The sequence below is a fragment of the Engraulis encrasicolus genome, chromosome 10, assembly GCF_034702125.1.
Source record: "Engraulis encrasicolus isolate BLACKSEA-1 chromosome 10, IST_EnEncr_1.0, whole genome shotgun sequence".
Taxonomy (NCBI): Eukaryota; Metazoa; Chordata; class Actinopteri; order Clupeiformes; family Engraulidae; genus Engraulis; species Engraulis encrasicolus.
Window position 1 is genome coordinate 20,900,481 of NC_085866.1, and position 13,054 is coordinate 20,913,534.

Genomic DNA, 13,054 nt, shown 5'->3' on the forward strand with positions numbered 1-13,054 from the left:
TATGAAACTAGGAATTAAGCCAACGACCTTTAAGAAAAATATCTTTGATATTATTTGTGAAGGGCTTATGGAAACAAGACAGACCCAGGTTAAAATGGCACTGGCTATCAAGCATGTTTTGTTTTTGTTATTGTCAGAGCAGCAGTCACATTTACTGAGATTTATTGAGATGATTTTTAAAAATGTAATTATTGCATGATGATGTAAGCCTGAGCAGGATTAGGCAGAGTGCGTTCTCTGTTTTAGAGTTGAAATTGCACATCTGATAATCCCTGTGAGACCAAAAGCAGATGACACAGGGTATGCTATTCATTCACACGAGGATATGAAGCCACAAACTATGGGCTTGCAAGGGACCAAATGATAACGATTTTTAAAAATGTTTCTGTTCTTATTTATTTATTTATTTATTTATTTATTTTACTTGAGTGAGAGTTTGGCCATGTTCCGTTTTACCCGCACACCATTACGCACAAAAAATTCGTTTCTCATAGGCTATGTCAAATAATATTTAAGTAGGCCTATGCAAAACCATTAAAATTACACTATGATTTAATAATCTAAACAGCTTTACGAGGGAAAAGATTTAGTTAGGGACAACCTAACGTAGCATCCATTCAACCTGCGCACACAAACCCAGATATAGACCAATTAGACAACAAGGATCTGGTCACATGAAACGGCAACCAATCACAAACTCTTTGCTCCAAGGTGCAGGCTTGTGTTTTAATATAGGGGCTCATATTAAAGGGTCATTTTGACACATAATGCAAGCACAATATGACTTTTTAAACCATACTTTCGTGCGATTATCCGAGTAATATAATTTGGTGAACATCTTATTGCACAATCTTCAACTCTTTTCTATTCTCACCATCTGAAGGGGGAAATAACCGCTGCGCATCAGTGCGCCGCCTCGAAGCGCAGGCTATTGAGCCGTCTCTCTCTACGATGAGAAGATCAGATAGCTCGCTGTCAGGAAAACTGTGTTTTTGTTGATGACATCTCCCGCCGCGCTGGAGCGACCTACAATATTTTAGAATTGCATGGACATTTGAATAGTCACCCTGGTCGGATTTAGACGGTACTGCAACGATGGGGAGGTTGTGGTGCAGCCTCTTCTTAGTTTTTTTGTTACCCGCGGTGTTTTGTGTAGATTTTCGAGAGGGATCTAGACAGTCATCACGCTCACTGTCGTTTTTTGCGAAGAGTTCCCAACTGGGACAGCACCTCATCGCGAGGAGGTCTGTCGCGCACAAAGTTCACAAGAGGAGCGCAGATCCGACGGGAGACAGCTGTAATGCTCTTCAGGGCTACCAGAGCAAGTTAGCCGACAACACACACAGCGTAAGTCACCGAAAAGCTCATGCACCTGTGAAATTCACACACATAGCACTCGTTTGTTTCGCTATCTATTGTTGTCTTCCAGGAGCTTCTGGGCCATCACTTTTTTTTCTAAGGGAACGCACTATAAATGAATAGATGTTCCGCTATTCCTCTACATATAGACACGAATTGAACACCTATCAATTATCACGCAGTGCATTATTAAAGCGCGAAGGCGGTGTATAGTGACAATTATTGACAACAGAGTTGGGGACATCTTTGAGGGGGTAGCAGCAGCCCAGCTCCACACGTAGCCCATGGCTTTCCAAGGAGGACTCAGATGGCTCAAACTCACTGCACTGGATAAACTTGTGTAACAACATACAGAACAGGCCTCTTGTCACGGGGTGTACAACTGATCTGCCTCTTTCAAGCCGCAGTTAAGTCCGGCTGGGCTCTAGCCTAGTGTTGCCTGACTCACCAAAGTGCTATTTGTCAATGCAGAAACATTAAAATATGTTGTTCAGATGTGGGGGAAAAAAACCTCTGACATTTTCCTTCGTGTGGTTTATGTGGTCTGTGGACACATGACATTCACTCTTTGTGGTCTTCATGGTGATGTTGGGACAAATGAGAACAGACCTGCTTATAGGAGATTAGAGGGTTTAAGTGTTTTATTCAGGGTAACAGACGCACAGATGAAGTGAAAGTGCATGTTCTTAGTCAAGTCATGAAACACAGTCAAGCAACATCCAACTAAAAGACACATAGTAGCTGCAGAAGTGTGTTACATTGCTTTGATCTACCAACACTGGTTACAATGACTTTGCTGTCTTTAAAAGTAGGCCAATACCTACACATTTTGTCCTATAATAATATTTGCCTATACTTGTTGTATGCTATGTATAGGGTACTGTTTGCAAAATACATTGTCACTGCATATTTAAAGCAGACCTATATATTTTACCTCAGTGATATTTTACCTCAGAGCAACTGAAAACTGTACTGGTCATGGGCCCATGTTCTTTAGCCTACTAGCCTATATAGTAAACTTAAAGGGCATGAAAAGTAGGCTACTTAAATTGATGTCACGGTAATGGTTCCCTCCAATTCCTCTATTCATTCTAAGGCTGGAGACAACTCAAAGCTGGCCCCACTCAAAGCTGTTAGCCTACTTTTAAACACTTATTTCAGTATTGGAGCAGGAGAAATGTTCGTGTCGAATCTGATATACAAAGGAATGACAAATACAAGAAGGATATGGTCTATTAAACTCATTATGTGATGATATGTGCTATACTTTTTTGGCCAAATAAAAGAAACATTGTGTTCAAAATCTATTTCTGAGGAATTTTACATGACATTACATTACACTTAGTTGACGCAACTTTATCCAAAGCGACTTAGTTATTTACAGGGTATTTGTTACAGTCCCTGGAGCAATGTGGGGTTAGGTGCCTTGCTCAAGGGCACTTCAGCCATGGATGTAGGTGTATGGAAAGGTAAGTGTGGGACTCAAGCCTGCAACCCTCTCATCGTAAGACCACCGCCCTAACTAACCATTAAGTTGATGTAGGGAAATACAGTTCTGAGCATACAGCAGTTGGGCTATTCAATGATGTTATAATAAACAACCAAACATGATTTCATTTATATTAACTCTAATTTTCTTTTTCTGATTCACGTTTAGCATTTTTTCAATGATCTGAGTGGATCGGTGTCTCTGGCATGGGTTGGAGATGGAACTGGGGTAAGTGTGAACTTGCTCTGTGGCGCAGTTGATTTGTTTGTTTCCTGTTTCTCTTCAGCACCTCTGCTGCAGTGAGAAAGACACACCTGTAGTTACTGTGTAGGCCTGCAATGCAACATGCTGCTTGTATTGCCCTGCTCCTAGTCAAAGGTTAGGTGTGTATGAACTATGAAAATGTATAGATAGATACAGTATGTATATGTATACATTATGTATAGATATGTGGATGTGTATTGCCCTGATCTTAGGCATGTATGAATAGATAGGCCTATAGATTATTATTATTATTAGATGCAGTAGGCCTATCACATATGTGCATATGTGGATATGTATGGGTTGATGGGTTTATTTATACAGACTCTGAGTCAAAGGGATTTTACTTGTAAGCAACTGGACTTAATTTTGGGGGCATTAATTCAACTTCCTAATTCAAGTGGCTTGCAACTAAATTGTTGATTAACACTGCCTGGATGAATGAGAATCTTCATTGACACTTTGTCATTCTTCGAGCTCAGTATTAAGTCACTGGTCTGTGAGAATGTACCCCCCCCCACCCCACCACCACCACCACCGCCCCAACTGTAATGTGATCCTCATTGTTGCAGGAACACGAATCTGGCACATTTACTGCACATGTTTATTTTAGTTTGCACAGCAGGAGAGCTGGAGTGTACAGACATGGTGTCATGGTTTCTCTTTGAAACTTGTCATTAAGTTGGCCCCGTTCTAGAACAGGTTTGTCAAGTCAGGGGTTTACTAGGTCACCGCTCTTAAGGGGCACCCTCCTGTGATGATTAACATGTTGTTAGTGGTTTTTATGGCTTTTTGACAGCCAAGAGGATCCATAGAGATGGTTAAGAAATCACACAATTGTGAAGGTGTGCTGCATATGGTGTTGTAAAGGTCCAATGTTGAAACATGCAGTGGTTGAAGTCAGATTCCGTTGTTTGGCATGCCCTTACAAGGGTCATTGGCGTTTTCAGTAGCAGAAGTCAGGTGGTGCAAACACAGCTTATGCCACAATTGTATGCATTATTTTTTTATTACGGATTATATACAAAACGTTCATTCCATGTAAATTAAACATGTTGTACAGTGAATTCATGTACCAACTTCACACAATAGTGATATTAGTTGTGGTGGTGCCACCCTGACATCTTCTAAAAAAGTCAGTTGCCTACAAATGTCACACTGTGATGTCATCTTTCAATGTCAAAAGACAGCTTTCAGGAAATAGTGGCTAGGCTGAGTGTGATCACACCATTTCAATATATCTGCCAAGACAAGAAAGATCTTTCTCTCGATCTCTTTGACCTGTCTAAGCATAGAGGTGTTCCACAGGAAGACATACTAAAGAAGTAAAGTTATTTTGTTAAGTGAAGTGAAGTTTTTTTTTCCTGACAGCATTGCTAAGGAAGGCCTTTATTAAAATTCAGACTAGGCTTCCCAGATTCCCCTTTGGCTGTTCTATGGGAGCACCAAGCATAACAACCTTGGCAGGGGTGGAGCTATAGGAGGGGCGTGCAGGGCATTTGCCCTTGGGCCCTGGGCCCTCCTGTACTTGTGATAGATGCCCTATTATGACCTTGGCAATGCCGTATGTGGGGCCCTATCAGTGTTTTGCCCTGGGGCCCTTTGTTCAATTGTTCCACCACTCAACCTTGACCTAGCAATAACTCTCCATTCCCCTCCCAGCACTATGTACACGTACAGTACATATTAGTGTAGTGTGCTCTGTGGGAGTGGACCAGCTTGTAAAGTGGGTTACAAACATTAGTACTTCGAATCAGTTTGTTTGGGTCGGGCAGCGTTCTTGTTTCAGTTTTTACGTACAGTAGAGGTGAATGACTACTTGGACAGTCTATTTTGCTGAGAGAGAGAGAGAGAGAGAGAGAGAGAGAGAGTGAGAGAGAGAGAGAGAGAGAGAGAGAGAGAGAGAGAGAGAGAGAGAGAGAGAGAGAGAGAGAGAGAGAGAGAGAGAGAGAGAGAGAGAGAGAGAGAGAGAGAGAGAGAGAGAGAGAGAGAGGGGTGTGAGAAAGAGAGAGAGAGGGGGGTGTGTGAGAGAGAGAGAGAGAGAGAGAGAGGTGTGAGAGAGAGAGGTGTGAGAGAGAGAGAGAGAGAGAGAGAGAGAGAGAGAGAGAGAGAGAGAGAGAGAGAGAGAGAGAGAGAGAGAGAGAGTGTATTGTGTGTATGTGCAATGTGTGTGTGGTTAATGGCAGAGAGAAGTCACAGAGGAGGAGATGGCAGAGAGTTGTCAACAGCGAAGCAACCGAGGCAACCAAGCTAGCGGCCCAGCGCTGCCTAGCAGAGTCCTGCCCCTGCAGCCTGCAGCCTCTCGTCTCTCCCAACCTACTAGGCTGTCTGCCCTGCAATGCAAACGCCTGCTTGAAGCCCGTGTGTGTGTGTGTGTGTGTGTGTGTGTGTGTGTGTGTGTGTGTGTGTGTGTGTGTGTGTGTGTGTGTGTGTGTGTGTGTGTGTGTGTGTGTGTCTTTGATGTGCCTCCAGTAAAAACAAGAAGCTTCATTAAGCTGAGCAGACTACGACAGAACAAACAAGTGTGCAGTAGTGACTGCTGGCTGAACAGTCTCATTCACTTCTACGCCCCGTTGCCTTCTTTTCCACCTGTGAACACTTGCTAGTAGACTAATGCAGTGAGCGAGAGCAAAATAAAATCCAGCGGCAGAGAAGGATTGTTGATGCTTGGTTGGAATATGTTTACAAGAACAAGGATACAGTGATTAGGTAGTCATCAGTTTTATGGTCAACTTAACCTTCGCCAACTGACAAATAGAGATAGAATGGACATTGTTGGCATAGTTTATTCCTCAAACTCAGATTGCCAGGAGACACCCCCCACCCTTACCCTCTCCCCCTTCCCTACCATTCACAACTCCCCATTACTTGCTGACTATGCCAAAGGGTGTTTCCCTCCAAAACTGCCCTTTGTGAACAGGGTTTTTACTCACTGGTTCAGAAAAAAAGAAGCGTTGGGTGTTTTCCTCCTCGCATCCATTAATTGTCCAATCATTCGAAATGCTGCACAGCCTTGTTCCTTATCAAACACAATACATTGCCTCTGCCCATGTTCTACCAATCGCACTGTTGTGTCTAGTCTCAGATAATTTTGTATTTTTATGTATCCTATCTGCATAAATACGTACAGAATAAGTATGCAACATAATTTCAATTCTTTGTATGTTCAGTGCATGGTAAAGAGATTGACAATAAAGCTGACTTGACTGAACAGTATGCTAGGCCCATAATTATAAGTTGTTTATTTTCCTGTCTGTGAAGACTCTCATTCATCAAATTCATGTTATCCAAAGGCATGCACATGTACAAATAAGTAATTGCACTTCTTTTTGAAGCTTAAAAGCTCCACCAAAGCCGCCAAAATGAAGTCCAGTTGTCAACAACACAATTCCCCTGGATATTTATGAACTTATTTCCTACTTGTTGGAGAACGTTAGCTGACTAACTTGCTTTAGTTTAAGGCTAGCTATATGGTCCCTGCCAGGCATAGCACTCATCCTCCCTCTGGAGGCAGACATGATTTCACCCCGTGGGCATTGCACTACCAGGAGAGAATTCATAAGCCCTCCAGTGAGGTGACATCATTGTTTCCGGAAAGTTCCGTAACCCAAGTCTGAATGCGGCTGTTTGTGTGTTGTGTTTGTTGTGTGCGGGTGTGTGTGTGTGTCTGTCTGTCTGTCTCTGTCTGTCTGTCTGTCTGTCTCTCTCTCTCTCTCTCTTTCTCTCCCTTCTCTCGCTCTCCCTTCTCTCACTCTCCCTCTCTCTTCTTTCTCTCTCTCTTCTCTCTCTCTTCTTTCTCTCTCTTCTCTCTCTCTCTCTCTCTCTCTCTCTCTCTCTCTATGTGAATGTGGCCTGTCTGTCCTCCTTCTTCTCCAAACAGGTAGTGCTGGCCCTGACGACGTTTCAGGTTCCATTATTTATGCTGCGGTTTGGCCAGTCCAAGCTCTACAGAAGGTACAACGCCTCTCGCTTTACTTGTCTTTTATAAAGACAGGATGCTTTTCATGCCCTTAAAAAGGATAATATACAAAAAGGGCTTTTGATGTGTCTGTTACCGCAACACCAGAGAGCCAGGCTCATTGGCGATGCATTTCGTGCTTCAAAAGCTATTATTTAAAAAAATGTCTTTTGATGGGTCGTGTGCTCTTGGACCGCAACAACAAAGAGCCAGGCTTGTGGGCCTGACCATCACCGCTCATCCACAACCCTTTGCGATGGCTACTGCATCACGTGTCTGTTACTGTTCATGCCAGTTTATGTTCTATGCTTTATTGTGATGATATGGTGAAGAGTGGGATAGGAATTGAGTGGGTGGGGGAAAGAGAGCAAAGGATGGGGGTAGGGTTTGGATATGACCCAGGGAACTTGTATCCCAATGGGCAACTGCCAGCGCAGTGTGGCACAGCACCCACCATACCATATGTCTTTAGCTTTTGACATACAATATTTGTTGTACAGTACTACATGTTTGTTTGTATTATTATCAGTTGATGCATTGGTCCAGTAGTAGTCCGTCATGTTTGTTTATGTGTTGGGTTGTTAAAAGGGCTCTACATTTTAAAATTAACTTTTTTCATCACCAGCCAAAGTGGCTGGTAGATCCTAATTCGACTAGCCAATGGGTTAAAGTGGCTAGTAGTAGTTGTTCTTTTCTACCAGCCAAACTGAAAATTCACTAGCATCTGGCTGGTGTTAATTCAGAGCCCTGGGGCCTATGCTACAAAGCTGGTTCAGGAGTAAACCAGGTTAAGTTGACCTTTAAGAGTGTTCCGTCACACCGGTGTGACGGGAATGTTCGGGCAGTGAAAGTTCTATAGAATTCTGGGCGTCATTCAATACAATTTGGAATGTTAGAATCTTGCATTGTTATAGAATGCATTCTTTTTTATAGAATGTTCAAAAACTCACACTCTTAAAGGAGGTAAATCATCTAATAGAAGAGCCTGGACTCTATGCTCTTCTATTAGATGATTTACCTCTTCACTTACCGGTAACCTAGTTTACTCCTGAACCAGCATTGTAGTATAGGACCCCGGTTGTTATGTATTGTTTGTGGTCCCCTGTGTTAGTTTATGTTTGGCTTGTTATGTATTGTTTGTGTTTGTTAATGGTGTTGGGCTGTCCTGTCTGCCTCTAGTGAGGATTATGGGAAGACCTTCGACGATGTGACAGAGCTCATCAACAACACCTTCATCCAGACGGAGTTCGGTATCGCCATCGGGCCCGAGAACTCTGGGAAGGTAAGCATGATGATGATGATGCAGAATGTGCATCTTTTCTTTCTTTATTTCCTTCCTTCTTTCTTTTTTCTTTATTCTTTTAAGAAAGGTGAGGATGGTGATGGTGACGATGCAGAAGGCACACTTCCAACTAGGAAAAAATAGTGGTTGTACTTCTTTGTACTGTATCTCAATTCAACTAGTTTCTTTCTTTCTTTCTTTCTTTCTTTCTTTCTTTCTTTCTTTCTTTCTTTCTTTCTTTCTTTCTTTCTTTCTGTCTTGTCATTCTCAACGCATGTTGCATCAGTGTTACAGCTTTGACATCAAGCTCTGTAGGCCTACACAGTGAAGTTGTGGGCACCCTCATTATTTTTGTTTATTCAAACACCCATGCAAACCAAACCATGCAAATGTCTAGAGGTGGCCACTGAATGTGGCCGTGAGTGGCATTTCAGAATTTCCCATAAAACAAAACACTTTATGGGCAACTTCATGGGAGTATGGGCAAATATGATTATAGAGACTGTTGACTCCGCAAGAGGTAAATGAGTGATACATTGCAATTGCTACGTTTGCATGAGACATTTAATTCGGAATTAAATGGCTTTAATTCTGAATAAAGCTTATTCGCTTTGAAAACGTCATGTAAATTTAATTCATAATGCATAATTAAAGGAAAGATCAAATTAAACTCGATGGAAGTATTCAATTCTGAATTATTAATTCAAAATTAAAAACATCATGTAAATGCAGTGATAGTTGAAAGCATATTGGGCTGTGTTTGTTTGCATGTTTGGGAATGAATACAGTCATCGATTCGCAGAGGAAAATCCCATCAATCGGATGCCATATGCACCTCAGCCAAACACTGTTAGCTGTAACACAGCTGTGCCCCAGCTAACGTGGCTAACTTCGCTAATGCGGTACGATGAAACTTTCTCAAAGGACAACTGATTGACGTGATTTTGCTCTCTGCCGATCGGAATTATTCCCAAACATGCAAAAAGTACCCCAGTAGTTCCACTCAAGATAATCCCTTTAATTGAACACTGTCACTTAGATGGTATTTGGTGCTCGTCTCTACAGTAAGTGCTGCAGTAAGCCTTCCAAACTGTACTGTATTGCTTCATCCTCAATTCAATCTGTGTTTGCACAGGTGATTCTGACGGGGGATGTGACCGCGACTCAGGGGTCGAGGATTTTCCTCTCGGAAAACTTCGGGAACAGCTTCACCCATGTGGACCTGCCCTTCCACCCCATGGTGCAGATCATGTACAACCCACACAACCCCAGCGTACTCGTGGTCATCAGCAACAAGGTAGGATCTTGCCCTAAAACATACCTTTGGGTTAAACACTGGGGTGGGGTGGGGTGGGGTGTGGTTGAGAGTTGATCAGAATCAGGACAAATGGTTAAGGAAGTAAAGCATGGCATGTATGACTGGGGTTTATGATATGGGGATACGACTGGGGTGTATATTTGGGTTGGGGGTGGGGGGGGGGGGGTTCTGAATCAGGAAAAATAGTTTAGTACTGTAAGTACTGCATGGGTTAATTGTATTGATGTTATTGGGGTGTTGTATTGGTTACATGTGAATTCGACCTAACCCTGCTGTCACATGGAAATTACACCCCTGTATGTGACGCATATCCTCATGCATGTGACGCCCACAATTTCCTTTTGAACAGGGCTAGTGTTTTTCTATTTTCATCTCTTTGGTTATCTTCAGAGATGGCAGTCATGGAATCCTTATCTTGAAAAAAAAAAACTATGACTACTGCTCTACAATCGGCTTCATCACGCTGTAAACTGATCTAGTAGCTTACTCATTAAGCAGTAAACCTATATCTGGTGAACCCAACATGCGTGACATGTAGGACGCCAAGGCACTCCTCTTAGATAAAACCATTTTAATGCAGAGGCTAGTTCTTCATGTTTGAACTTTTAATAATTACAATTTCTGCCACTGCCAACATGTTCCGGCCAGCTAACAGGGCCTTCATCAGGGCACAAGGTGAATCAAGCAGTGTGATATGTTCTACCTCTTGGCCAAAGAGCACCTGCAAACGACCAGCAGCTTTATCACTTGAACGCCGCCGCCTTCCAGCCCTCAACTTTTTAAAAAGTATGCATGCGTGTAGTAAGGGGCAGTGGCACGGCGCTCCCAATTCACAGTTCTTTTAACTCTGATGGTGTGTTCGCCTGACCAGGGAAGCCGACAGTGGGGTCAGTTGTCCCGGGCCGAGGCAGAAAGGGGGCCCACATTTGGGTCCTCATTCATTACGTTATATGTTTGAGGTAGGGGGGCCCTTTTAATTAGTTTTGTCCCAGGCCTGGCCAAAGCTGTCAGCGACCCTGCATCTGACGAATGTGTTCATCTGACGATGTGTGGGTTAATTAGAACAGTGTGATGAGTCATGCTAGGGCGGCCGGCTAATAACATCAGCATGTTTTCCCTTCCAGCACGACCTGTGGATATCGGAGAACTTTGGTAGCAACTGGAAGATGATCCACAACACCGTCTGTCTGGTGAAATGGTAAGTTGAAGGAGAGGATTGTGCACATCCCATGAAAAGGTGCAGGACGAAGGCCAGCTGTAGTTTTCAAAGTGAGAAGTCCGCACGCTTAAAATCCTTTCTGTTGTCTTTCATTATTTCATGGCTGAAGACACTGACGAAGGCAACATCCGAAACGTTTGTCTGTGTTTCTGCTGCAATGTGAAAAAAAAAAATAGAAAATAAGAAAAGAAGAACCTGAGTGTGATCCACCTTTTCATTTGCTGAGTTTATTCAACTTGGAGACGCTGAGTTTATTCAACTAGCCCACTACTCATGAAACAATAAAAGCCAACAAAAAGGATTTAAGTGTCGGACTTCTCACTTTGAAAACTACTGGTGAAATGGTGAGGCCTGGAGGAACGAAGGAAAGAAAGAAAACGAGAACTGGCCTCTCAGTTCTGCCTTTTTGAGGTTTTTCTAGTCAATAGTAGTTTCACTACAGCCATGTGATGTGATGTGGTGCCAAAAATGAGACTGCAGGACTTCACTAGCAAAAACACCCTTCCCTTACAATGTCCAGTCATTCAGTCACTCACTGCCAGAGAGAGAGAGAGAGAGAGAGAGAGAGAGAGAGAGAGAGAGAGAGAGAGAGAGAGAGAGGAGAGAGAGAGAGAGAGAGAGAGAGAGAGAGAGAGAGAGAGAGAGAGAGAGAGAGAGAGAGAGAGAGAGAGAGAGAGAGAGAGAGCTCGTAAAAATGTGTGAATAGTGTTTGTTCTAGGCTTGTCAAATAGCCCTGCCGGCCCTCCCTACCTCCCTCCGTCCCATCTCACCTCCCAGCATTCCCTTGCCCTGCCCTGCCTTGCCCTCCTTCTCTATTTATGCTCTTGTGCCACTACTTTCTGCTCCGCTCGATAGCACTGCAATGTTTTCTCAGGCATATTTACAGGCACACACACCCGGCTGACACACCACACCACACCACACCACACCCTCCTCCTTCGTCCCTATAGGGCTTTGGGAAGGCTCTACGTATGCACTGCACTGTGAACTGCTCAGGCCAGTGACGGTTCTATCCATTATGGGGCCCTAGGCAGAATGTGGACATGGGGCCTTCTGGAATTGTCTTTGCTGGTATTTACCATGGAGAGGCTGACTGTTGTGGACCCCATACAGGGTGCAGATTTGGTGGGGGCCTAGGCAATTGCCTACTCTGCCTATTGGTAAAACTGGCTCTGGCTCAGGCTGTGGGAGTGACCCCTTGATGTTGGGGGCTGGGGTGTGAGGGTTGGGGGTCAGGGGTCAAAGAGTCTAAACAAGACTGGGCTGGGGGGAGTGATGGTGATGTTGGTGGCGGTGGTGAAAGGGTCGGGTTGGGTATGGTATGGTGGTGTGTGTTGGAGGAAATGGGTCATGTGACGCCATAAGCAGTGGCTGCTGGGAACTCCGAAACAGGGCTGTTAGGAGGGCAAGGTTATACCAACAACAACCCCATACGATAAACGGTCTCACGTGACTTTGACCCACACAGCACAACACACTACAGCTCAGCTCAGCACTCACACGCCACAAAGAACCACAGAAACTTCCTCATTGGCCCTCATAGGGAAGTAATACTCAAACATTTGGGTTTTTTAATCTGTGTGAGGTTCTTCTTGCTGGACAGGAATGTAGGCCGAAAAAAAAAATCCTGCACTGCTGAAACTGTAGAAGTAGAGGTTGTCCACACAGGCTCGATATAGCTGCTTTCATCTAATTAATATCTAACGCTGTGTTTACATATCGACATGGGAGGATTTAGCTTACAGTGATCAAATTACTGGGGACGGGGGACGGCGGGGGTAGGCAGATGCTGATCAGATTAAATGTATAGCTATAATATATCATACCTGCCTGTCCTCATTATTGCATTATGTGCAATCAATCATCATCAGAACTTCATAGAAGAACATATAGATCCGTATTTACATAGCGTATTTATAACGTGCTTTCATGTGATTTGTTTTTTTTCTTCTCTAGGGGGATTGACAACACGCTGTTCTTCACCACAAACCTCAATGGATCTTGCTGTGAGTGCGAGTCTGATGGCTTTGCATGTGCTGTCAGCATGTCTGTAATTACTCAAAGGGCCTCAAAGGATGGAAAATAACACTGTGTGCTGCAATACTACAGCTGATCATTTTGACAGACTCTGTATTGCACTTCTCCTCTTCTGTTTAAATCATCTGTCT

The 13,054-nt window shown here is 43.6% G+C and overlaps 1 protein-coding gene across 1 annotated transcript in view; it reads left to right on the top strand.

The window, feature by feature from the left end:
- Nucleotides 1-753: 753 nt before the first annotated feature.
- The window catches only part of sort1b (sortilin 1b), a 30,765-nt gene continuing 18,464 nt past the window's right edge, over nucleotides 754-13,054 (top strand). The window contains exons 1-7 of the mRNA XM_063208372.1: nucleotides 754-1,347; nucleotides 3,017-3,076; nucleotides 6,990-7,063; nucleotides 8,247-8,349; nucleotides 9,485-9,646; nucleotides 10,792-10,865; nucleotides 12,843-12,892. Of these exons, the coding sequence (XP_063064442.1) occupies nucleotides 1,096-1,347; nucleotides 3,017-3,076; nucleotides 6,990-7,063; nucleotides 8,247-8,349; nucleotides 9,485-9,646; nucleotides 10,792-10,865; nucleotides 12,843-12,892 (775 nt within the window). The 5' untranslated portion in view covers nucleotides 754-1,095. The remainder of the gene's footprint in view (nucleotides 1,348-3,016; nucleotides 3,077-6,989; nucleotides 7,064-8,246; nucleotides 8,350-9,484; nucleotides 9,647-10,791; nucleotides 10,866-12,842; nucleotides 12,893-13,054) is intronic.